Genomic DNA, 25,957 nt, shown 5'->3' with positions numbered 1-25,957 from the left:
GCGGGCTTCTGGGAGCTATGGGCGGGGTCACTCCTCCACTTGACTGGAGACGCCTACAGGGATCCGCCCTGAGCTGTCATTTTGAGAGGTGTTTTCCTATCGCTTTCAAATATCGCTGCTTTTGTCCCACTGCTCCTGGATTCATTTGCTCCTGGCCTTCCCTGACCCGCATTACCACCCCCCACATACTATTTAAAAGAGCAGTTTATAAGTTAAAAGAAGAGTACAATGAGCATTCACGTAGCTGTCCGCCTGCTCATTAACGTTAACATCTGGCCACGTTTGTGTGCTTTCTCCCGCTCTATCCACCTATACAGCCCCACACACAATTTTTGCTGAATTATTTGAAAGTATTGAATAGGTTGCAGATCCTTCACCCCAAATGTCCTTATGAGTCTTTTAAGAATGAGGACATTTACCTACGTGACCACAATAATCGATCAAACCTAAGAAAATTAATCATTTTAAAATACCATCTTACAGTTAATATTCAAATTTCCCCAGTTGTCCCAAAAATTCCCTATTTTTTCAACTCACGAGCTGTAATTGGTTATTGTCTATTTTTATCTACAAAAGTCTCCCCTACTCTCCTTTTTAAATTAAGTCATTGAATTTTGTCAGGAGCCTCAGCAACTAGTCTTGTAGAATGTCCCTCTTTCTGTGTTTGTCAGATTTTTTTTCCTTTATGGTTAGATTCAGTTGAAGTGGTTTTGCAAGGAGATATGTGTGCCTCTTTATTACATCTCATAGAGGACATCTACTTTAGATTCTCCATCAGTAGTATGAAATTTGATCACTTGGTAAAGGTGGTGGCTGTATCACTCCATTTTAATAGCACATTGCCTCTTGGTAATTGGTAATCTGCAGGGTATCTTGAGGTCATACGAATGTCCTGTTCCCCAAGAAACTCACATAATTCTTCACTGAATGTCATTATGTTAGAAATTATAAATGATGATTCTTTAATACTATCATAGCTAGCATTCTTACTATAATTCTATTTTATTGTTTCCAATATGGAATCAAGGTTTCTAAAAATTACTGATTTAACAACAAATTTTTAAATTCATTATTACTATTCTATTACCATCATAATCCTTATTGATGCACAAATCATCTCAAATTTGACCTGTGGGAGCCACTTTAAACCAACTCATGACTCTTTGACATGTTCCATTAGTCCTTGAGTACTTACTTCCTCATACTGATAAACCCCAGTTGGTTTCCCCAGATGGTTTTAACTCCTAGAATCTAATCCCTTTTATATTATTTTTATTTTATTCAAAATTGATGCCAAATCTTTACTTCCCTTTGCACTTGTATCTACCAGATGAAGAAACAAATGTGAAAGAAATTTTTGTGAACAGCTGTTTCCAAAGGAAGTACCAGAAAATACAGAAACAAGCCAGTAACTGCAAGCAGATGTGGGGTAAGGGGTGAGTTCTAGAAGCGGATTATTCATTCTGCCCACAGCATCTTTAGTAACATTTACTGTTTAGCTCAGCAGCCTGGAAAATGTGACTATTTGAATGTGAGATGATTTTCACCTAAAAATTATATATTTTCCTTTTCGGTGGATGTACTGTGCACATGAACCAAATTAAAACTAGTGCAGGTGAAGAATGTCCTCTCTCCCAGGACACAGCCCTATCTCATCTCAAAGCTTAATGACAACTTTGGTAACAGCTTGGAGTGGGTGCAGTTTCAACCTTAGGAACTGCTTTACACTGCTGTTTGTTCATGTTTAATCATCACTTTCCTAGAGCATTCTGCCTCATTCTGGGTTAGGTCTCCTAATGGGCTGAACTGCATCATCCCCCACACCCCACACCCCAAAATGCGTATCTAATCCTTAAACCCCATTGTGACAGTATTTAGAGATAGGGCCTTTAAATGAGGTAATTAAGGTTAAATGAGGTTATAAGAGTGGGGCCCTAATGTGATAGGACTAGTAGTATCCTCATAAAATGAGAAAGAGACATCAGAGCTCCTTCCATACCCATCACTGCCCACAAGGCGGGAAGAGTTGTCACCATAAACCAACCCTGGACTACAACTTGATCTTGGAATTCTGACCTCCAGAACTATGAGAACATAAATTTGTTTAAGCCACCCTGTCTGAGGTATTTCATTATGGCAGCCCAAGCTAACAGTCTCCCAGCTCTAGTATAAGGAATCTCTATTTGCTCCAACACAGCACTTATGTTTTTCTTCCTTTCATATTACAAGGGCTATTTTTGTGCCATGTGTTCCTACCATGGGATCTAGTTTCTAGCACAGTGTGTGGCACAAAGAACAACTCAATATTTAGTGAACGAAATAATGGCAAGTCTCCCAGATTGGAAGGTGGGGAAGGGCAAGAAAAGAGGCAAGGCACAAGTGTTTTCACCATACCAAAAGTCCCAATAATTTGTTATCTTACGTATGATCTTTTTTGTTCTACACATTAGCATTTCATTTACTTCCCTTTTCTTCTATCTGTACTATAAAATTCATTTGACTATTGAAATATATTACTGACATATGCAAGGTGTCCCACTGAGTGATGTGCATGTATCTTCTGTCCCCATCCACACTGTACAGGCCTGAAGTCAGGGGCCTTCTAAATTCCACTGCATCCTCATAGTACCTAGCCCAATAGTAGACACAAACTAGGTACTCAGTAAAGCCATGTTAATTTAATGACAAATTCAAGTTTCTCTTTTGATTGAAAGAATAGGCTTCTATCATATGGACTCAAGGACAGTCCTTTTAGGGGACAAAATGAATACCATGCATTTTGAGTATACCCAAAATAGAATTTTGGCCACCTCATGCTTTTTAAATGTTATGATGATAACTTCTGCCCATGCTACTTGATACTCATGGTCCAAAATAAAGTAGAAGTGAGTACTGACCTCTGGCCTGGCCTTCACACAGGCTTATTTCCAAGGACTCTACATGATACACAACAGGCACTGGATAAGTGTTGAAAAAACTATCTTCAAAGACCAAATTCTAACAAGAATTCAGAACCAAAATGGTTTATAAATGGTCTTTCTTAATTCATATTTTGCAAAAAGCTGCTGCTAAATGCCCTTGTGTGTATAAACATGTTATTAAGTCAAAACACAAAAAATTCAAAAGTCCAAAAGTTTATTGCCAGAATAGCAAACTTCATAGACAGCTTTTTAAAGTACAATGAAAATGACAAGCAAAATAAACAGGAAAATTTGACCAAAGAAAAGCAAAGATTGCTGCTATCATGAACAGTCAAATTAATACCAAACCAACCAGATACATAATAGTGTATGGGGTCATACAATCCACATTCTAAAACTGAAGGAGACTCATTCCAAAATGCTTAAGTTTGGGTGGGTTTCTTTTGGTGGGGGGTGGGGGATGGGGGTGGGAATCTCCTAATACAGAAAGTGGAAATATGTAGATGAGAAACAAAATGACTAAAATATTAATGATCCATTTAATGTTCATCTCTAAGAACAGAAATCTGTATTATAAGTCAAAAGAAGTTTAAGAAGAATCAATCGAAAATCTAAACACAGAAGAGAAGAAACAAATTCTAAGTTCAATTTGTGCTATCCTTACAACTGATTACCACTTCACAGACATGATATCCAGTGTATTACATTAGTTGAGGTGGGCTAAGAAGATAAAAAGCCTGAATAGCCTTTACTATTTGATTTCAACTTAGGCTATGTTTCCTTAAGCACAGAAAATCCTATCACTATACTGCAAGCACCAATTTCCTTTCTTATTTAATAAAATGAAAATTCATATGAATGAAGTCACGGTATAGCAACCATTTCCAACTGACTACTAGTGCCCAATAGAGCTACTGCTAAAGGAGTAGGAGTAAGAGTAGGAAGAATTCCCAGTTGCATCAAAGCTTCCTCTCCGGGACCCACTGCGGGAGCCAGAGCGCGAGCCGGAGCGGGAGCCCGAGCGGGAGCCCGAGCGCGAGCCTGGGGCAGAAGACACGTTATAAGGGCTGGGCAAGCCCTTGGATGAGACAGAGGCAGCCTCCAGAAGGCGTAGGCCAGTGACATCTTCCACCATAGAGCGATTCATAGCATCCTTATAGGATATTTTCAATTTGGTTTTGGGGCAGGTCAGGATTTTGGCATAGCTGCTGGTATCCTGCAGCCTCTGGGCTGCTCGGCCGTCGATGAAGCCCTTTCTGATGGCTTCTTCCGTGCTTATCCTCCCGTGCACTTCCGGGTCAACTAGCCCCCCAGTGAGGTGCTGGAACTCCATGAAGCGCTGACCAGCCTCGTAAGGAAGCCATTTCTCTTTCACTGCCTCTGCTGCTGACATCTTCTTTCCCTTCACACCTTCAAAGCCAATGAAGGCTTTCTGCGCAGGCTTCAGCCTGGTGGCCATTTCTTGGTCAATCAGACCCTGGGAGAGGGCATCCTGCAGCGACAGCTTCTGACCGGTGGTTGGGTGGATGATGCCACCCGTACAGGCCTGAGCCTCTAGAAGCCTCTGGCCAGTGATGCTATCCACAATGCCCCGCTCGATACCTTCTGCAACAGAGATCTTCTCCAAGTTTTCTGTGTCAAAGATGGCTGCAATAGGGCTCGATTCTTCCAGAGGGTCAGAAAGAGAACTGCTCTTGATGGTTAAATTCCTGACACTAGATATAGTAGAAATCTTAGTTACTGACTCATGTCGGGAGTTGCTAAAAACATCATCACTGATACTGCCACCCATGCCAATGCTGTTGCCCACACCATTTTTCAAGGAGATCATATCAGCAAACTGAGTGAGGCTGAGGCTGCCAGATCGGTACTGATCAAAGAACTTCCTGTCAACGAGGCCCTTGTCAATAGCATCTTGAATATCGTACTGACTGCCTGTCTTTCTATCTACCAGGACCACCCTGGTGGAGCCGTCAGATCCAGTGATGGTTATTTCTTCCCACTCACACTCCTGCTCACACAGTTCTTTGAAGGTTTCATAATCAATAAGGCCCTTCTTGTAAGCCTCCTGAACAGACATCTCCTTGTTGGTTTCTGGGTCCACAATGACCACTCTACGCTTCCTCAGGGTATTCTTCTGTGATGTCTGCACCTGCTTCTTCTTTTCTTTCAGAGGCAGTAGACAGAGCCCCGTTTCCTCATCCTTGATGCATCTTTCTTTCAGTTGTAAATAGGTAAGATTTTCTTCAGTGTTTGGATCAAAAAATCCCTTCGTATCATCAGTTGGATCTGAGAGAATCTCACTGAGCTCCTCATTAAAGTAGCCCCTTTTGTATGCCATATCAACTGGTAATCGATGGCTCTCCTTTGGGTCGATGATCCCACCAGTTGCAATCTGTGCTTCTAATAATCGAATGCCATGGCCCTTCTCAATGAGTTCCTTGTTCATGGCTTGAAACAAAGAGATGATGTTTCCTGTTTCAGGATCATTATACCCAGTGACAGCTCGTTCTGCAGACAGGAGCTTCTCTTTGAACTCAATACCCACGAGACCTCTTTTATAGGCTTCTTCCACTGTTAACCTTAAGTTGCTAACAGGATCCACTATAAAGCCAGTAGCTGCTTGGGCTTCCAGCAACTCCAGAGCAGTACCAGGTCGAACCAAGCCAATTTTCATGGCCTCATAAATGCCAAGCTTCTGTTTTGTGGTCTCATTGTAAATGCCTGCTATGCAGCTTGAACCCTGAAGGAAGTCCTTAATTCTCTCACCAACCTCATCATAAGAAATTCGACCCGATTCCAGCTCATTTACAGTGCTGAGTCCCAATATACCAGAATCTACTAGCTCAGAAACAGTCACAGGTTGTCTGATTCCTTGGAAGGACATACTTCTCTTCTGTACCAACAGCAAGAGCAGACCAGTGTGAGGTTCGATTCTGCACCGTTCCCTCAACTGCATGTAACTGACCTTCTTCTGCGTGACTGGATCCACAAACTTTTTCTGACTATCTCGGGGATCATTCAGGGACCGATACAAATCTCTGTCAATCAGCCCACGAGCCAAGGCTATATCTTTTGGCAAAAAGACACTGTTCACGGGGTCCACTATCCCCCCTGAAGCAATCTGGGCTTCCAGCAGACGCATTCCGGTTTCTCTATCAATCAAATTTTTCTTGATGGCTTCTGAAAGAGATACTGTCTTGCCTGAAAATGGATCATCAAAACCAGTGATAGCTTTTTCCGCTGCATATATCTGTTGACGGTCATCGAAGTCAATGAGGTCCCGAGCTATTGCACTGTCAACAGTCAGCTTCTCATTCCTATGGGGATCAATTATACCACCTGTAGCTGCCTGGGCCTCCAGAAGCATGACTGCGGACTCTGGGGTGATTAGTTTCTTTCTCTTGGCCTCGACCAAAGAGTACTTTTCCTTAGGAGAAACAGATGCTCCAGCAATAGCTCCTGCACCCCGAAGGAAAGGCTGGATTTCAGAAGCAACTTCTTCCACTGACTTTTTCCCCTTCAGCAGTTTGTCTAAGGTTGTTTTGTCAATCAACTGGCACTCGTAGAGCTGCATCGCTGTCACCTTCTTCCTCAGTCCATCAAACACCAGCTTGGAGGAGTCAACAGTCCATTCATACTCAGTCTGGGTCTCCCGATGGGACCCATATGGGCGTTGTTTGAGTTTGTCAATTTCCCTCTGAAGTCGACATCGTTCTGTTTCCAACTGTGACTGTGTCTCTCTGGTAGAATCCTCCAACTTTCGTCTGCACCTCTCTTCAATCCTCTTGATCTCTGCTTGGAGTCTTTCTACCTCACTCTTAAGGCTGTTCTTCTCTCTCTCACTCTTTTCTCTTTCTGATTCTATCTTTCGAATAGCCTCTTCTTTGCGGGAATATTGAGTTTTCCACTGATTCAGGTCATTCTGGATTTGTTGTTTCTCACACTCGAGGTGCTGTTTCACCCTACTTTCTGCATCTAGAGTTGCTTTCATACGGTTCAGCTCATCCTCCAGCCTCTGCAGCCTGATCTTATCTTGCTCCAGGACCTTGATTTTCACCAGAAGGCTCTCTCTTTCCTGCACCACCTGAGTGCACTGACTCTTTGACTCCTGAATCCTATTAGATGCCTAGAATTTAAAAAGAAATGGAAAAGAAAAGTTTGGATCACATCATATGACTACCATAATTTAACCTCTTCTACATTTTTAAAAAGAAATACTTGTTTACTTCTTTTCCCTTCCTTCGTTTTCTCTGACTATAATGTTATTTTGTCAACTTACACATTCATGAAAAAAAATCTGCAACTATATGTTGTCACTCTGGGAAATGGCTTCATACTTACTATTTTGTTCCATAAAAGGAACTAGTAGAAGTTGTAGTCCTGTCTTATTCTTAACAGTAATTATGTTTTGAAAAAATGCAGGGAGTTCTATTCTGGGAAGTTACATCTGCTATACCTACATCTCACCTTCTGTAGCTATATGTTGCCACTTTGAGAAATGGCTTCATACTTACTATCTTTTTCCATAAAAGGAACTAGGAGAAGTTGTATAGTCTTGTCTTATCCTTAGCAGTAATTATGTTTTGAAAATATACAGGGAGTTCTATTCCAGGCAATCATACCTGCTATAGCTACATCTCACCTGTTACAGCTATATTAATGTTTTAAAAAGCAATAAAAATCTTTAAATATATACATATCCCACACCCAGCCCCACACAAATATTGTCAATAGAAGTCACATGTATTATAAGTTAGAGAAGTTATTTTTAAATAGGGGTTAAAAAAATAAAAGCCAAACGAACAGGGCCATGATCAAGAGAGGAGAACAATGCATGCAGAACTAATGTAAGCAAGAAAGAAGAATGGTTTTAATATTGCATGGAAAATGCCTATGACAAGAATTTTATTTTTTAAAAAATTTAAATTAAAAATGTAGGTCATAGCTCACCAAGTAGGAGCTATCTTCTGGAAAATAAAGTGCAACACCAGAGGAAGTGATGCCAGATGTTATAGCCATGCTGAACTTCTAAAAGCAAGGCCAAACACAGGTTACATGTGAATTGGCACTGATGCAGTGACAGAATAGAAGGGCAAAGAGCACTGAAATTACTTTAAAGCAGTTGTCTGGATGACTACAAATAGTAGTTCAGTAATAAAAAGAAAAATCAGGCTCTCTACAAGCATTCATCTCAGTAGCAAGAGCACAGTTCAAGTAAGGTGATAATGGAGTGAATTATTTGAGAGACAGTGGAGCTGTGATCAAATATTTGTGAATACCTCTAAAGCCTGCTTTTGGAATTTCTCAATTTCCTGTCTCAAATTTTCCCTCTCTCTCTGTAAATCATTAATCAGCCCCTGCAGTTCCAGGGTCCGGTTGCTGCTGATCTGCAGTTGGCTCCTTAATTCAGAGATGGTTGCACTTTTATCACTATCTGCTTCACTTCGGCCCCTCCTGAGTTCGTCGTATTCCAGCCTCAGGTTCCGTAGCTCTTCCTCCAACATCAAATGGTCTTTGGTCAAGTTCTCCGTGAGAGACTGGAGCCTCTCAATTTCTATTTTGCTTTCATTTAAGCTTCTGCTTTTATCTTCTATCACCTTCTGGAAATGTTCATTCCTCAAATGGGCCTGTTTGACATTTTCTTGTTCCTGGAGCAACTGCCGCTGCAGGGCCTCTACCTCCATGGAGAGCCTCCTCAGCTCTTCCTGGGTCCTCTGCTTCTCCCTCAGGTGGCCGTCCAGCACGTCCCTCTGCTGCCGGAGGTCATCCTCACTCCTTTTCTTAACAATGGATGCCTGTTCCAGCTGCTGGGTCAAGTTGGTGATTTTTATTGCTTGTTCCTTCAAAGACCTCCTCATGCCTTCCAGCTCCTCCTCCAGTTGCTTCCTTTTGGAGGAGTCTTCTGAGGCTGTCCTCTTCAGCCGATTCAGCTCCTCTTCCACTATCTGCTTCTGTAGCTGCAAGTCTTTCAGAGAATTCTGGAATCTGGTGATGTCCTGCTCCTTCACAATCCTCTCCTGGGAAATCCTTTCATAGTCAATCCTCAGGCGTGTTAGCTCTTTCTCCTGAACCTTCAATTTGCTTATCGTCTCTGTTGCACTGTTATTTGCTTTCTGCAGATCATACTGGGCCCTTTGTAATTTAGCCTTTTCATCTTCCAGGCATTTGCGTTCATTTGTTTCTGATTCTACAAGTTGTTTTAACCTTTCTATCTCCTTGTTTTTGTCTTGGATCGTCATGGCAGCATCATCAAGAGACTGCTTATATCTCAGGCTCTCCTCTGCTCGCATCTGAGTAACCTGTCTCAGCTCGACCTCCAGCTGCTGCTTTCTCTGACATGCCTCCAAGCCGGTGGCCTTCTGCTGCTGGATGTTCTCTTCAACCCTCCGGAGATTCTCTGTGGTCTGGGCTAAAGTGTTCTTCAACCTCTTTATTTCTTCACACAGGTTCCTGTTTTCTCTGGTGAGGTTATCTATCTGAGCTCGGTAGCCACTGGTGTCTTCTTCCTTCTGCATGGTGAGCTGGTGGATGGTCGTCTTGGTGATGTTGATCTCTGTCTCAAACTGGTTTTTTAAGCTAATGATTTCCTCATCGTAATTGTTTCTTACCTTAGCCAGTTCATTTTCATATTCCCAGCGGCGCTTGGCCTCCTCCTGAAAGTCAGCTTTGAGTCTTTCAATCTCCTTATTTTTGTCCTGGATAGTCTTTGCAGCCTCCTCCAGGGACTGTTTGTGTCTTGCATTGTCCTCAGAGCGCTGCTGGATTACCTGCTTAAGCTCCATCTCCAAATGTTGCTTCTTTTGCATCATCTCAGACCCACAGGCTTTTTGCTGAAGGGCATCTTCTTCAGCCCGCCTTCGATGCTCAGTGGTCTGTAGGATGCTGTCATTCAGCCTGACGACTTCATCCTTCAGATCTCGATTTTCCCTAGAGAGTCTTTCAAGCTGGTTTCTAAGATTTTTGGAATCATCCTCCTTTTGCATGGATATCTCCTTGATGGTGGTCTTCGTAATGTTAATCTCTGTTTCAAACTTGTTCCTTAAATTACTGATCTCCTCATTATAGTGGTTTCTTACCTTTGCCAGCTCACTCTCATATTCTCTCTTCCGGGCACTCTCCTCCTGCAGAAGAATCCTCAGTCTTTCTATCTCGCACTCCTTCTCTTTGATGGCTTTTTCAGACTCTATTTTTTGCCAACCAAGGCTCTCCTTTTCACATTGCCTGGCTTTCTGCAGTTGGTCATAGTCACTCTTCTGTTGATCTAATCTGTCTTCCACAGTCTTTCTTCTTCTCTTTTCATCTTCGATTTCATAAGTTAGTCTGGTGATCTTCTCATTGAGTTCTTTTATTTGGCAATAGCATCTGTCTAGATTTTGCTTTGCTGCCTTTCCATCCAGCTCAGCTTGTCTCTTTAGTTCCTCCAGGCTCACAAGCTTTGCTTTGGCCTGAGAACACTCTGTCTGATATTTCTGCAGGTTCTGATCCAGGAATTTGTTCTTGTTGCAGTTTTCAGAGTTGGCATCCCGGGCCAGTTTGAGCTCCTCTTCCAAAACTTCAATCTTGGTATTTTTCAGCTATAAAAGTAAAATCAGAAACACATTGAAACAAAAACACCTCATATCATGAGAAAGAAGCAGTACTTTTCCCCTCCCAGACCAATGTACATTCTCATTTCTCTTTACCCACTCGCAAACATACACACATACAAGCACGCATGAGCACACACAGTACCTACAAAGAGTAGTTAGTATACGACAAAAACTACTTGACAAAAATTCAACAAATCTGTATTTTTCTCAAATTCTTCTATCAACTGCTTCTTATCTTATGATCTTATCAAATGATATACATTTGAGTTTCAGCCTCTCCATCTGTAAATGAGGTCATTTCTTTGAAAATCAAAAGCTTATGATTTTATAAATTATGTTCTTTTATTTCAAGGTATAAAATAAGTGTCCATCTATACTCAATTCAAGTATTTGAAATAAGGAGTAAATTAAACAATCACTCAACATGAAAAAATTCAAATACAGCTCACCTAGGATGTTCTTAGGCTGAATTTAATACAAAGGAATAAAGCAAATTCATTGACCAAATTATAAATAAAATTACTGGTTTTGGGCAAGGTTAAATAGCTACAATTTTGGAAACATTACGTAAGGCATTTTAAGCAGTATACTGGAGCATGGGACTAACGTCAGGCTTATAAGCAAACTGTATTATACTAATTGTGTAGAGAAAACACAGTTTTACCAGTAAGTATGCCCAAATCCATGTTATAATGAGGCAGTAACAATAAGTTCTACTCTATTTTTTGATGCTTCAAGGAAAATAAGTAAATTACCTTCAGATCTTCCAAACTCTTCAGCATTTCACTCAAGAATCTGTAATAGCCTCCAGATTTTGTAAGTAGTTCTATGTATCGAGAATGCACGTCTGCAGCCTTGGAGAAAAGGAGTGAAAGAAGAAAACAAAGGTATTACATTCCAAAAAAAGTTGTATGCAAGTTGACCAATTTTGTTTCCTAAAAAAATGAAATAGTAAAATTATAATTCAAAGAGTGAATTCCCTTCTTTCATGTGTGGTAATGACAAATTCTAGCAATACATCAAAATAAAGGCCTAAAATATTATAGTCCATCCTCATGACTTCAGGGTGCTTCCCGTAAGTCTCCTGACAGGTGACATTCTCTGAAATCTTTGGGGGAAAGTTATCTTTTAAAAATCTACAAGGTATTTTTTATTTTAAAAGTACCCCTCATTAAATCCAGCATTTAAGCCTAATTTCCACAGATTCTAATATATGGACAACAGATTCAGACATCTACTGATGATTTCCTAAAATGCATCACATATTGATGACTCACACTAGAAGAAGCATAACCTATTACTGGATCTTTCTGAGTGGATACTCTTTAACAAAGGATGAGTTTAGGGACTGTTGGTAAGACAGGAAGAAGACAGGTAAAAGGAAAGAGGCAGAAGGGCAGGTCCCAAGAGATATGTAATTACATACATACCTCTTGCAAAATCACCCCAGAGGGAGATTGAACCATGGTCCTCTTAATAGGTATGTTCAGTAGAGTTTCCAGTCCTGAGGTGTATGATGCCAGCTGGAGTTCATAATCCTGCAGAATAATCAAGTTGAAGAAAAACATACTTAGTGAAATTAAAAGGAGTTACTGACAGCTACAATTCCACAGTTTCAAATCATCAAACTATGTTTCTAATGACCTACCCCAAAAGCTCTGATTGTACAGCTAGCACCCAAGCAACAAATACTGCATTACTAAACCAAGCAGTACATCTCTCTCCATGCTAACTGGAGAATTCTGCACATGCCACCAGTCTAAAGAATGAAGACCAGTTTGTTCCCACAGATATTGCCTACGTGAACAAATTCAAGTTAATGGATAACAAATTTTTATGGTTTTCTCAGGAGAGAATATCTGAAATCCATAATTGCTATCCTTGAGAAGTTTATAATCTTGAAAGTGAGTCAGAAAATAATGCAGGTAATAATATCCTTGATGAAATACCAACATTCTTTGTAAAACCAGCATACCTTAATTGAATTTGCACAAAGTTCAGCAACTTTTTGTACTTCTTCTGCTTTGTCTCGTTTGCCAGAAATTTCGTTATGCAAGTTCTATATAAAAAATAAAATATTATTTACAAGTTAAAATGTATACATATTTTTAAATAAATGTTATTTCACTCTCTAAGCACTGTTATATGTTTTTCTCTCTCAGTTTATTACAACATGTACTGACCTCATATTCTCACAGTTCAACCTTAGGAGATAAGCATATGTTCCATTCAGAAAAAAGAACAAAGTTCTTCAACTTATTGTCTTCCTAAAAGGTTACTTTCTAGTCAGAATTCTTTTCTTGTCCTTTTCCCTCAATTTATAAAAATACTTTAGTACATTACATTATTTCTATATTCATAATTGCATTTTTTTGTAAATATCTCAATTGTTTCTCTCTGGGCAGCCTTTGAGCATTCACAAAATAGGCTTGTAATATTAATCATTTCTAACCTAGATACCACTATGAAAACCAAAGGAAAATATAGTTTACACCCAAATAATTTTGAAACAAATGACAAGCTGACTTTTACCTTCTGCTCATTCAAAAATCGCATGACTGTGTTGGAATCTCCAAATTTCATGGACTCTAAGGAATCCTGGCGGCGTTTGGCCTCGTAGAGCCACTTGCAGAAAGCCTGATAGTTATCACGGTAATTCCTCAGTTGCTTAATTTGTTTCTCCAGGTCCCATAATCTAGGACAAACGCAGATAAAATTATTAAAATTGTTAAAGCGCTGCTATTGTCCCTCAACGTATTTAACATAAAGATACCATAAGACCAAGCAATTCCTTGGTCATATACCTAAGAGAAATTAAAACATACATCCACACACAAACTTATACACAAATGTTTATAGCAGTTTTTTCACAATGATCAAAAAAGGGAAATAACCCAAATATCCATCAGCTGATGAAAAGATAAAAAAATGTGGTATATATCCGTACATAAAATATTATTCAGCCATAAAAAGGAATGGAGTACTGACACATGCAATACCACATATGAACCTCAAAAACACCATGAGAGTGAAAAAGCCAGTTACAAATGGCCGTGTATTGTATGATTCCATTTATATGAAATATCCAGAACAGGCAAATCTATACAGACAGAAAGCTAGGAGGTAGTGATGGCTAGTGACTACAGGGTTTCTTTCTGGGGCTGATGAAAATGTTCTGAGCTCAGATTGTGGTGATAGTTACACAATTCTGAATATACTCAAAACCACTGAATTGTACACATTAAATGGGTGAATCATATGATGTGAATTATATATCAATAAAAACATTTTTAAAAAGCAATACTAGTAAAATGAACTACAAGCATGATTCAGGAGATATTTTTAAACCCTCATGTGCAGTAAAGCATTTCTTTTGTTAAGATTTAATTTTTCACAAACTTTTACTGAAAAAGTATCTACTTCCTCTAATAATCGTGACAAGAGCTTGTTTATAGGGCACAAAAGAGCATGATCAATGTCTTCTAGTATTTCTCAAAGAACCTGGATGGCACTTGGCGTTAGTAGGTCAAGCTTGGCTATTACGACACACTATCTTTCCATTTCCAACAGCACTGCCTATAGGCAGTCCATAAATAGAACGTCTGTACTGACTAATTTACATACAAAACAGAACCATTCTTTTTTTACAGTGATTATTTCAAGTGACATTATCTTAGGAACAAACAAATGGAGAGAAAATATGGGAGAGGGCGGCATACCTGTAGTCTATCTGTTTGTCTATTCTCTGCCAGCGATCTGTCAGCTGCGTGACTTTTACACTGAACTTGCCCAGATCCAGGTCATAAAGTGGATATTGCTGTGAAGTCTGAGAGTAGATCTGCTGGGCCTTCTGCAGTTCTGTCTTCATGGTAGCCAACAACGACTTCTTCAAGTTCAAGTCATTTTTAATTTTCTGTCATCAGAGAAAAAAAGAATACAAATTCATCTCATCTCCTACTTCATGCCTCACTGCAGATCACCAAACTATAAAAAATGTATGAAAGTCTTTAGATTGTTCATATTTTTAAGTCATAATCAATTCAGGAAAATATATTTACTGATTGCATTTCCCAATATTTGTGCCAATGATTTAGTTCCTTATGCTATCCCATTAAGAAAAATGAAATGTGTAAATTAGTTTCAGAAATGCTGAATATTACACTCCATTCTACTCCTGAATAATTATGACATATATTAATGTATTAATGGTTCTGAGGAGTCCTACAATAAAGAAACCAGTTTAACTACATTTAACTAAGCATTCCCCAGACTAGTCTCACCACAAATTACTTTCTCACATAGTTCCTACTAACACACTCTAGAAAACAGTGCATTAGAGATAATTAATACCATGTGTGGCCAATGAAATCTGGTAATCCTCAAAACTCATGAAAACTTAGTGAATCTTTATAGTTGGGAATTGAGTGCTGAATTATCTCCCATAAATTGGCCACTGTTACATCCCTTCATATTACCTTTAGTCCACAGCGGTACGCTTCCACCTTGTCCAGATCCAGGTAGACAGTTTCTTCTTCAGTGAGTCTGGCTTCGTAAACCTTTAACATGTCCTCTGTCTGGAGAATGGCCTGGAGTAGTGCTCGCACTGAACATAAGCTGTAAGGAGCAAAAGGGGCAAACAGAACTGCTGGTAACTTCATTAAACTCGGAACATCTGGCTCCTGCCACTATTAGTGAAAGAACACTATGAAAGCAGGTCATTTATTTTGCGTCGTTTATAAGCTGAAGGAGCAATACATTCTCCCCACCCCCATGCTTCAGACCACCATGTTGCACTAGCAAGAGAATTCCAAGTCCTGGCCCTTAAGTATACCTTAAATGTAACACACCCTAAATCTGAAAACAGTGGAATTAACACCCTTATCTAGAGGACCCTCCCTCAAAAGCATAGAAGACTATTAAGCCTCGAGTGAAACAGAAACTGTAAGGCTACAGATTCAGCAAGCCAAGCATATAAAGCAGACAATATGTTGTATTATCTGACAAAATAAAGCTTAAGCAAAGCAAAGGGTCTGAGATAAGCATTAGTTGTGATTACCTATTTAAGTAGCCATCTGTAACGCCATTGATATTTTCCAGTTTCTGAAACAGCCCAAATATCTCATTCTGTAAATAGCAATATTTTTCTGAGCCTCTGAAATTAGCCAGCATATCTTTAAGCTGGTTGAGAACTTCAGCGATTGCTTGAGAATCATTCTGCACACTCTGTCAAAAAAGAAGGCAAGCTCTTTCAATTTAGCTGTGTGATTCTTGTGATTGTTTTCATCTTTAAAAAGTTCACTAAATGTAAAGGGTTCAAGAAAAAGACTGACTTGACCTTTCCCTTCCTTCTTCAGGGAGGCCCTATCAGCACTGTGCAACTATGACCCCTTATTTATTTAGAATTTAGACTTTGGATATTGCAAAGTAGTGCCCAGCTGTGACTGGGCAGAGAAGATCACTCAGCTTCAAGCTAAAACACCTGAGCTATGGTCCCAGCTTCATCAGTGGCTTTGAGTTTTTACTCCACCAATCAACTCTCCCAGTACCAGTTTCCTATCCATAAATAAAGATAATTCCACCTGTCTAGTCCCTATCATAGGTTGTTTTAGGCAGAAGCCAAATTAATGTTTGTGAAAACTTTTGAAATAAACACAGTACTATATGGCACAAAGGAAAAGCACTGTAGCCTGATTCTGCAACCCACAAATGCACAGGAAAGCTGGCTTAATCGCCAGCCTGATGAACACCTACAAATGTGGAAGCAGGAGAAAGAAGAAAAAATCATGCCAGAAATCAGTTTTATCAAAAATTAATGTTTCTTGCCTATGAATATGTAAACCAGGTGGGGTGTTTTGTTTTTGTTGTTAGGTTGCAAATAAATATAAATATACCTGGAATCAGGCAAAATATTAATGGATACCTACCTTTAGCTCATTTATTTTCAAGGTGATATGGTGAGAAGACCCTTGGTCTACCAGAAGGATGTTTTTAAGAGCCATCCTCCCTTCGCAAAGCTCCATCTGCCTACGAATCTTCTGGAGCTCCATCAGCATCCATGTTTCCTGCTTGTCATTTTCTCTGTTGGTTTCAATTACTTTATTATGGTTGACATCTTGGCAGGAACCAACATGAGTGATTTCCGTTGTGCTTACTGTAAAAATACATTTGGACCACAAAAATCAGAGAATTCCTAGTTAGAAGGGTGCTAGCCCTCAAAAAAAAAAAAAAAAAGAAAGAAAAAAACCACACTGCATAAAGGTATGCTACTTCATTTGTTTTGATTCTGAAAATTTAGCATGTAAATGAATTTTAATATATTATCTTTCAAAGAAATGATTCTGAAACTAGTTTTATGCCTACTACTCTCTTTTGAAAACTGCATGTATGGTTAATGCAGAGAGAAAGATGCTCCAAACCAACCTGTCTGCTGCTGATGGTGGCCAGGGAGCTGAATGACCAGTGTCTGGTAGTGCTTCTGAGCATCCGTGAACTGCGTCTGCATTTTCCGCTTGTCATCATCTCCAAACATCTCTGAGCCTTGGCTGTTTGTGATGAACTCTCGGTAATGGGACTCGAGGTCATTTAGTGTCTTCTGGTAATCTTCCTTCCGCATTGTTCTCAGCTGGAAGTAAACCAGGTAGAAGTGATATATAGCTCCTCCCACAGTGCGACCAAGAAAAAGTCTGCTGAGAAACAACCTGTGCGAGATGGGGCTGGCAGCATCGCCCATCACAGCCCATTAAGATAGAAAAGGTCTTTGAGCACGTGGAAATTGCTCCTAAGAAACACAGCAATGGGTTGCTGATTTTCTTTCCCTACATAACTTTATTCTTCAAAGGGAATATTATTCAGAAGCCCCAAATGTGAAGCAAGTCACAGCAAAGCTGTTCTGACTAAAAGAAAAGGTTATGTTGAGCCAAAAATTGCCCATTTCACGCCCCTCTGCACACTGCCATCCCAATCATCCCAAGAAAACCCCAGCACCTGGGATTCTCAGACCCCAATTTGAACATCACTGATCTTAAGTAACTAGTGCTTTGATGTTCTTCCAAGAATTCTACTCCAACTTTTACTTCTGTGATAGCCAGTCAATAACTGATGATCTAACTTTTCATTACACCCAAGAGGAGTAGGATCCAGAATATTAAAGGACCATGTTGCTTTTCCATGGGTACTACTAGTCAGTCAGATAATTTTAATGAGTCTTGTACCCAGCCACACGTGAATTCCTCCCATTGTATACTGGGCAGACCAGAACCTCTATGGCAGGCTGAGCTGATTCTCTAAGTGAGCTACAACAGCATTAGCTGCATCACTAGAAAGCCTGACTGGTAGAGACATGCACTGTAGGGAGTAGCTTGGTGCCTCTTCCAGGCAGCCTGGATGGTCCTGGGGACATACCTTGGCAATAGTCATGGCCCTGATTTTCTCGATGTCGATCATGCAATAGTGCCAGGACACCAGGCTCTTCATGTTGATATAGAGTTGGTTCCACAGAGCCCAGATGGCTTCGTAGTATTGCTCGATCCTAGGAAGCACAAGGGGAAAACACGCTGAACCTGGTTTTCAAACTGTGTTCCACATGGGAAACGTGGCTGTGCATACAGAACTGCACAAAAAACTACAGAACTAACAGAGTAACAGGTGAATGTATTATTTTGAAAATATTCAATGTCGCAATGCATTTGGCCTAATTTACCCTCCAAAAGTGCATTCTCAATGATCTTTATTAGTATAGATTGTGTCAGTCATTTTGATCAGAATACATGGTGTGATTTTTTGGTGTATGTTGTTTACAGAACACGTCTTTACGGACAGAGGTCTGACACTGGGCGAGACTACGGGCAGGGTGCGGTCACGGCTCCAGAGCCAGAGCCTGGAAATTACGCTGTGCTCCCTATTCTGAGGGTGCTGCAGATTTCTGCAACTAGTGGTTTAGAAGAATCTGCCATGGACAACTTGTAAAATGAATACTCCATCTATTGACAAGCAAATATTGATCTTAAGTGCATTTTATATTTGCAGCTACATTCAAAATTGCTGATTGTCTAAGAAGGGAAGAACTTTGGAACAATGCCCTTTAAATATATGACAACGACATACCCCAGTCCTCTTACAGTCAGACGTTATTCTTTATCCTCCCACAATAACTATAGTATCTTCAACACAAAATTGTAAGACAATGTAAGGGGACCTTCATGAGGTTCTTTGAAAGGATGGAATCACAGCAGCATGATCGGCATGATCGAAATTCTGTGTCTGAGTTTTTTGTATAGGCATTTGCCCATTTCTCCCCACTCCCATTCATGTCACGGCTCTGAGGAACTTCGACAACTTACTTGCCAGCGAGGTCCACAGCCAGAGGATTCGGAGGAGGAATAATCAGACTGACAGAGGGTACGAGCATGTCCACACCTCCTGGGCCCGTCACGTACCACTTGCTGCGCTCATTGTTGTCCTTCAGGATGCACTCATCACCTTTGTGCATGATTTTCTGTAAGGCAAGCAACCGTGGGTTTTGGCTTTATTCATGAGTACACACTTTGATCTTCTTTCTCAAAGACAGAAACAGAGATGAACATGTACAAACTACTTGAGCTTTTACCTTATTAATTTCTCATTAACCAAAGATAATCTTTACATAATCCAACCACACTGATGCTTTACATAATACCTGTGAGCCTGAAAAGTGTGTATAAAGTAAATTAGGTGAAACAATTTTCCAAAGATGGCCAGGGGAACCCATTAATAAAGTGAGAAATCCTTTTGTAAAAGCAGTAACTTACCACATGGCTTTTCTTTGTTTGTGACTTAATGCTTTATGTATTAGATTTTAGTGTGTGGACGTCGCTTGTCTCATTCATTTGCTCATAAAAATTTTTAAATAAAATATTCTGGTATCAGGTGCTCAAAAAATAACTTTCTAAATTTACTCCAACATCTAAATGGCTTCTTTTCTAAGTTAACTCTATATAGCTTCTTAAAATGGATACTTAAAATATGACATCTATCTTAACTGGGTGAAATGTAACAAGCTTGATTTTTATGTAACAAGCTTGATATTTACGTACTTCAGTCTCCCTTTTAACTTACTTTTCACTTTGTATTTACCACAGAGCCTGGAGAAGTGATACGTACACTCAATGCTGCATAAAATCTGCACTGACATTGACTTCATAGGTAGCAGAAAGGCCACAGGCTTCATTTCTTTTATGTTAGAAGTTTAAAGATAAGAGTGATCACAGATAAATAAGTTTTGCACATTAAAGGGAAAAAAGTATGAAGATTTAGAGTAGCTTAAAAATGAGCCCTGTTTCACCACTAACAACTGTCACAGAATTCAGGACAAGCCGCTGCTCATTCAGCACTTGCTGCTTTTCACACAAAAGAAAGACCACGGTGCTCACAGGAGCCTACATTAGATTCTGCTCTTTTGACAAAATCTCTGTGTAGAGGAAGGGAAAGCTTTGGTATCGCTCTGCGTAGGTGAGCACCCACCTGGTCTTGCTTGTAGTCACACAGAGCCCTGAGAATAATGGGTTTACTGCTTCTGTAGTCTGGGTTACGCGGCTTCAGCTGCACAATCTTCTTGGACTTGTTCACCAAGTTCTGCACCTGACGCTTGTATTCATGGATTTTCTCTCGTTCTTTCTGCAATTGCAAGTAAAAATCATACTTTAACATAGATACTTTGAATTTTTATAATTGCCTCAAATAACATTAATGTAGCTGCTATGACATTATAAATGAGAGATTGCCATAGTTGTATTTGCTATAAAAAGCCATAAAGTCTTCTATCTTTAGAGACTATGAAAACCTTTCATAATAAGTGACTCCAGAAGCTACACAGCCATGAATTAAGTGGGCAGGAAAGAACATCGCTATGTAAAGGACATTGACAGAATTTGAAGCATGCTTTTCCAAAGGAATTTTCATGTTATTCTCTGTTTTGTTTTGAGCAATAGTAATTATGATAGCAAAAGCAATTTTCAACAGTAGCTGAGCCTGTAAAGAAATTTATTTTGAGAAAAGCCAAACAATTTTTGTTTTTTCTTAAAATATAAGAAAATGCTGGTGTGATCTTTGGGCACACATTGTAATATACAGCAATGCCAATCAGCAGTCTGTGCTGCACTGCTCAGGGGCATTTTGTCTCCCCTGTGTAAGGCTGCCAAGGGCCTGGGTCAGAGATGATACCTCCAGGTCCTTGATCTGGTCCAGCAGACGCTGCAGGGGCATGTTCTTGTCACAGGGGTACTTCTTCCTGATGGAGTCTTGAAGGCCCTTCAGGTAGGCTTCCGTAGACTGGGCCTCTTCAAAAAACTATTAAGAATGACCGTGATTGCGTGTCAATGAAAACCAACTCAATGAGCAATATAAATATCATCCACTATTTCGATTTCAAGGACTATCTTCCCTAAGAGTCTATTTGATAGGTGGCTAAAGAAAAGATTAGAGCAGAAAGTACATTCACCTACCCATCTATGTTCCTCTAAACTAAAAACCAAAAAAAAACAGTACTTAGGCAATACTTTGAAGATTATTTTCAGTACTTTTTAAAACATCTAAAAGACAAGGAATTGAGACCTAAAAGACAATGAAATTAGTAAGTATAAAAACCTGAAAGTAGGCAGCGTTTTCTTTGAGATGAACATCAATGCATTTGGTGATCTGAAGAATCCAGCTCCACTGTGTCTGGAGAGTGTCCATGTATGCCTGAAACACGGAAACATCAACTGTGTCAGCACCGCTCAGGCACAGAGAGGCAGGCATCTATTCTTCCATAGATATGTGGGCCTAAATGAAGCTATGAAGCATTTTTTTATCTAATTGCACATCAAACTTTTTTCCAAATATTAAAAACAGAGTTTTCCAACAGGGAACTCTTGGTATAGTAGAAATTAAACTTTTAAAACCAGTTTTAACAAATAGATACCATTAGGAGTATCACTCGAAATATTCACCCAAATGGCACAGCTACTGACCGATCCAAACAGATACTGGGACAGTCCTGAAACACGGTTCCCCCACTGCCCCAAGGCCTGTTCCTGGATCCCAGGGAGGTCCAAGGCACCCATGTGGAGGGCTTGAGGGGCTTAAGGCAATGACTCTTCCTAGCTGATATAGAAATATTCACCTTTTTTTAACAACCATTGTGACCATACCAGTGCCAACAGCTAATGCACAGCCAACAGATGGCAGTCTAAGACAGAGGTCAGCAAACTACAGCCCCAGGGACCACACCCGGCCCACCTGCCTGCATTTATATGTAAGAGTTTTACACATGGTCAAGCTCATTCGTTTATGAATTGCTATGGTTGTTTTCACACAGCAATGGCAGGGTTAAATAATTTCAACAGAGACCAGATGGCCAGCAAACCTAAAATATTATTTGGTTCTTTCCAGAAAAAGATTGTGAAGTGTTCGTCAAGGGTAATGATCCCAAAATATAAAATAAACTTGTCATGGCTTTATGATGGGTAGGAATTCATTCATTTGTACAGGCTTTATGAAAAATTTCCCTTTTTTTCCTAATAAAAATGTAAATCTCATGCAGCTTACCTCAATTTTGTCTGAAGCTGGATGCTGATTGAGGACAAGCTGGTCACTTTCTTGTTTAAGCTTATTGAGCTCCTTTTCCTTAACTTCCAGTTGACTCATGCGTATCTGTGAATGAAAGAAAACAAACCTTTCAGAGTCAGTCACCACTGGCCTTCTGGCATTTCCATCGCTGGATGTTAAATACAAAACTGTATTTGGGAAATGGACAATGCCTAGGAATATTGTTATGTTTTCCTCAAGAATCCTAGCTTTTTTTTTTGCCCTGGCCAAGTAGCTCAGTTAGTCATTGTGTCATCCTGACATGCCAAGTTTGTGGGTTTGATCCCTGGTCAGGGCACATACTGGAAGCAACCAGTGAATGGATAAGTAAGTGGAACAAAAGTTCAATGTTTTCTTCTCTCTCTCCTCACTCATCCCCCAAGATCAACAAAAAATAAAAACAGGGAGAAAAAACTTTATTAAAAAAAAGAATCCTAGCATTCTTTAGACAGAAAAGGATGTTTGAGATCTTCCAGTATGTGGCCGATGCTGGTTTTCATGACCATTTGCTTATGCTAGAAGGTTTTTCATGACCATTTAACATAGGCTAAATTATAATTGGCTGATAAATTATTACAAGTCCATTGACACCCATCTCCTAGGCCTCTAAAGTGACAGCCTCGAGGCAAGCATTTACAAACAGGGGGCCGGGCGGGTGCCGGGGGCAAGCTTACGGAGAAAGCCTCTTGTTTCTGAGCAATGTTGGTATTCTTGTCACTCCAATCAAAGAGCAGCTCCTCCTCCTCACAGTCATTGATCCACATGATCTCTCGGTAGGCGGCCAGGATGATGTTCTGTAGCTGTCGCAGGTGTTCCATTCTCTCAGAGGATGCTTTCTGCAAGGGACATTCAAAAGCAGCATTAGGACCACAATATGCAGATTAATGGTATTCTCTACAGATTCCACAGATACACCCATGTGATCCCTTTTACCTCCCCCCCCAAAAAAGCACAAGAATCACCAAAATGTTAACCATTTACATTCACTGACCACCTGGTATGGGACTCATCCAAACTTATGATGAACAAGGGAGCAATTTTAGATTTGGTAAAACAGCCTTTCCAGAAAGGTCTGGATTCAGATACTGATGTTTGAGTTCAATAACTAGTTTTAGACTATAAAGGGGAAATGGCATTCTTAAAAAGATAAAGCAAGCTTTCTCTGCCCTCTCCCATACCCCAAAAATTCAAGGTGCCATCAGTCAAACCCTAGACCTAATAGGAAACTGTTGTGTCACAAGTAGCCACATTATTTAAAAAGTAGCACTACCAATAAGAAAATATCAAAGAAGTAGAAATGGGGCAATACAAATAGGCAGAAGAATGAAAATATCACTTCTTACAAGTCAAGTAATTGGTTCGGAATTTATCATAAAATGGTCTGGTAAACCCCTATCTACCTCATAAAAAGACTGCAATTCACAAGTGGAAAAGCATTATTGCATTAACTGCAAGTATTTTATGAGTGCTATTGATGTGACACTTAATTTGCAAATAGAACAGCATTCAGTACTATCTTCAGAAAAGCATCTTTTAAAATTCAGTTCTGAAGGGAACTTCAGCAGCAAAAATGAAATTAGCATCTTCAAGCCCCTGAGCGTACTTCCAGGTACTTGCAGAGTCATCAGGGGGAACAGAGTCATCAGGCAGAACACCTAGCAGGTGCCTTACCCCGTGGTGGCGCTCCAGAGTTATGGAGCTGAACTGAACGCAGAGACTTCAGAAATAAGTTGGCTTACCAGCAAGTTTTCATACTCCCCCTCCAACTGGTAAATGGCAGCTTTCTCGCGCTAGAAGGTGACAAAGAGCAGGTAATGATTTCATATTCCCCTTGTGGTTTTGCAGAGAAACAGCAGCCCCTCTAAACCTTTTTGTCAGATACTGATTTTATACCCTTTGTGAGAAAGACTGTTTTCCCTAGGAAATCTTTCCCTCACAGGGACCTTTCCCCCACTGGTCTGAAGACAAGCCCTCACTGGCCTGGTGGTGCCATCTCCACAAGTGAAGGCCTGATCATTGCCACCGAAAGACTCGCTTGTTACGAAATTGTGCGAGTCTGAAAATATGATTTCGGACTCCCTAGCTAGGTCTTAGGGAAAACCAGTCAGATAGTGAAGTGGACAAAAATTAAGGCAAAAAAGAAAGCTAGAAGAAGAAGAGAGATGAGTGGCTCTGTTATAAGTTTTCTTTTTTTTAAAGTACAGAAATCTGGGAAGAACTGAGCTCTTAAAATCAGATGACTATTTTATGTTGTAATTCTCCACCCAGCTTCAAGTCAGTCTTTTCAGCAAAGGAAAGGTATCAGGAGGAGACCTAATTTTCCCCAGTAGAGATGCATTTTAATTACCACATAGAAAAGAATTCACCAAGGACATAAAATGGTATGACTGTCAGATTTTCTCTATTTGAAGGAGTGCTCTGCATTCCGCAGAAAAGAACCCCCCCCCCGACAAAATACTCATCTACAAACTACACACAAAGGAGTGTTTGTTTGTTCTTAGCCTTTTGTTTAACTGCCCCCACTCAGTGCTATCATAATCTCCAGCAGATCTATTGAATTCTACTTCCCCATTTATAAAATGGGATTTTTAAAAATTTCCAGTCATTTGGGAAAATAATGACAGACAAATGTCTCAGACAAAACTGTCTGGGACCAAATAATTATACAACCCTTCACTATGCCTTTTGCAGACTCTAAAATGAAACACTTCAAAGTACCAGGTCAGCTTTCATTTTGTCCAGCTGCCAGTGGTATTCCTCAATGGCATTGTGGACACTCCTGTGGCTGTTGATGCTCTGCTCCACCGAGGCCGGGTCCATGCCCCAGGACAGCGCGTCCATGTCCACCTGTCAAGGGAGAGAGTGGCCTTCATTTCTGATCCTGTGCCTCTGACACACCTTACCTGCAGCATCAGGGGTCAGAGTGCCAGAGACATACACAGCTTCATCTACAACAACCTGAAGATGTAAATACTCCGTACTGGAAAAAAAAATACTTTAAAGGCTTGGGATTTCCAAGCCATTTGGCTAATGGGGTTGCCAAAAACTCGCTTCAACTTGTCTGACCTCAGCTCAAGACGGGTTGAGAGGGGATTCAAAAATGAGATTTGTGAAGCCTAGATCATGACCTCTGATACAAAATATCTACATGTGTACATGCAAGTGGCATATGTATGTGTGTGTACAGTGTGTGAGCATACCTAGTTCCTAAACTTAACATATAGCATGTCATAAAATACTGGTAAGTTTCTATAGTCAGTCATTTTTAAATGGGCATCAGAAACAATCATATAGTACTTCCCAAGCTGAACAGCTAACCTAAAAGATTTTTGTTGTTTTTCTTTAGATTACTTTGAGAAATATAATTGTTAACTCTTTAAATCCAGCATTTACTATTACCTTTCAGGATGCCAAGCTCCCTATGGCCCATTTCAAAGAGAAGTTACAACATACATGCAATGCCTGAACTTCAATTAATGTTGGCAACATTGAAATTGTAGACTTCCATTAACTTTTTTTTTATTTTAATCATTGTTCAAGTACAGTTTTCTCCCCCCTACTCCCATTCCAGCCTTCCATTAACTTTTTAAAAATTGAATCTAACTTCCTATTTTGTCTCCACTACTTCAAATTTAAGAATGCCTCATAATACGAACCATACACATTATTCCACAAATTTCATGCCATGGCAAGTCTATCATCTCATCTTCCTTTTGCACGAGGCTCATGTAAATTTCCAAATCACCTATGTCATCTCTAGGACATGCCAAGGGCAAACATTCCAGTCTCGTATTACAGCGAGAACATAACACATATTGTTCTAAGCCATATCCATGTTCTAAT

General features: G+C 40.0%; 1 protein-coding gene across 3 annotated transcripts in view; it reads right to left on the bottom strand.

Moving 5' to 3' along the window:
* Positions 1 to 3,118: 3,118 nt before the first annotated feature.
* Positions 3,119 to 25,957, bottom strand: part of LOC114496282 (desmoplakin) — a 40,514-nt gene continuing 17,675 nt past the window's right edge. The window contains exons 5-24 of one of the 3 annotated variants that reach the window (XM_028511588.2): positions 24,833 to 24,961; positions 23,854 to 23,904; positions 22,789 to 22,950; positions 22,076 to 22,180; positions 21,134 to 21,229; positions 20,711 to 20,836; positions 20,012 to 20,164; positions 18,853 to 19,007; positions 17,915 to 18,041; positions 16,934 to 17,135; positions 16,438 to 16,664; positions 15,570 to 15,736; positions 14,989 to 15,127; positions 14,233 to 14,426; positions 13,046 to 13,208; positions 12,489 to 12,572; positions 11,944 to 12,051; positions 11,269 to 11,367; positions 10,001 to 10,498; positions 3,119 to 7,050 (exon numbers count right to left, since the gene is read on the bottom strand). In XM_028511588.2, the coding sequence (XP_028367389.1) occupies positions 3,817 to 7,050; positions 10,001 to 10,498; positions 11,269 to 11,367; positions 11,944 to 12,051; positions 12,489 to 12,572; positions 13,046 to 13,208; positions 14,233 to 14,426; positions 14,989 to 15,127; positions 15,570 to 15,736; positions 16,438 to 16,664; positions 16,934 to 17,135; positions 17,915 to 18,041; positions 18,853 to 19,007; positions 20,012 to 20,164; positions 20,711 to 20,836; positions 21,134 to 21,229; positions 22,076 to 22,180; positions 22,789 to 22,950; positions 23,854 to 23,904; positions 24,833 to 24,961 (6,219 nt within the window). In that variant the 3' untranslated portion in view covers positions 3,119 to 3,816. Of the gene's footprint in view, positions 7,051 to 8,203; positions 10,499 to 11,268; positions 11,368 to 11,943; positions 12,052 to 12,488; positions 12,573 to 13,045; positions 13,209 to 14,232; positions 14,427 to 14,988; positions 15,128 to 15,569; positions 15,737 to 16,437; positions 16,665 to 16,933; positions 17,136 to 17,914; positions 18,042 to 18,852; positions 19,008 to 20,011; positions 20,165 to 20,710; positions 20,837 to 21,133; positions 21,230 to 22,075; positions 22,181 to 22,788; positions 22,951 to 23,853; positions 23,905 to 24,832; positions 24,962 to 25,957 lie in introns of all 3 variants that reach the window. The other 2 variants (XM_028511586.2, XM_028511587.2) reach the window with 2 other exon arrangements.

This window comes from Phyllostomus discolor, chromosome 5 (assembly GCF_004126475.2).
Source record: "Phyllostomus discolor isolate MPI-MPIP mPhyDis1 chromosome 5, mPhyDis1.pri.v3, whole genome shotgun sequence".
Classification (NCBI taxonomy): domain Eukaryota; kingdom Metazoa; phylum Chordata; class Mammalia; order Chiroptera; family Phyllostomidae; genus Phyllostomus; species Phyllostomus discolor.
This window is presented reverse-complemented; position numbering and strand designations above follow the sequence as displayed.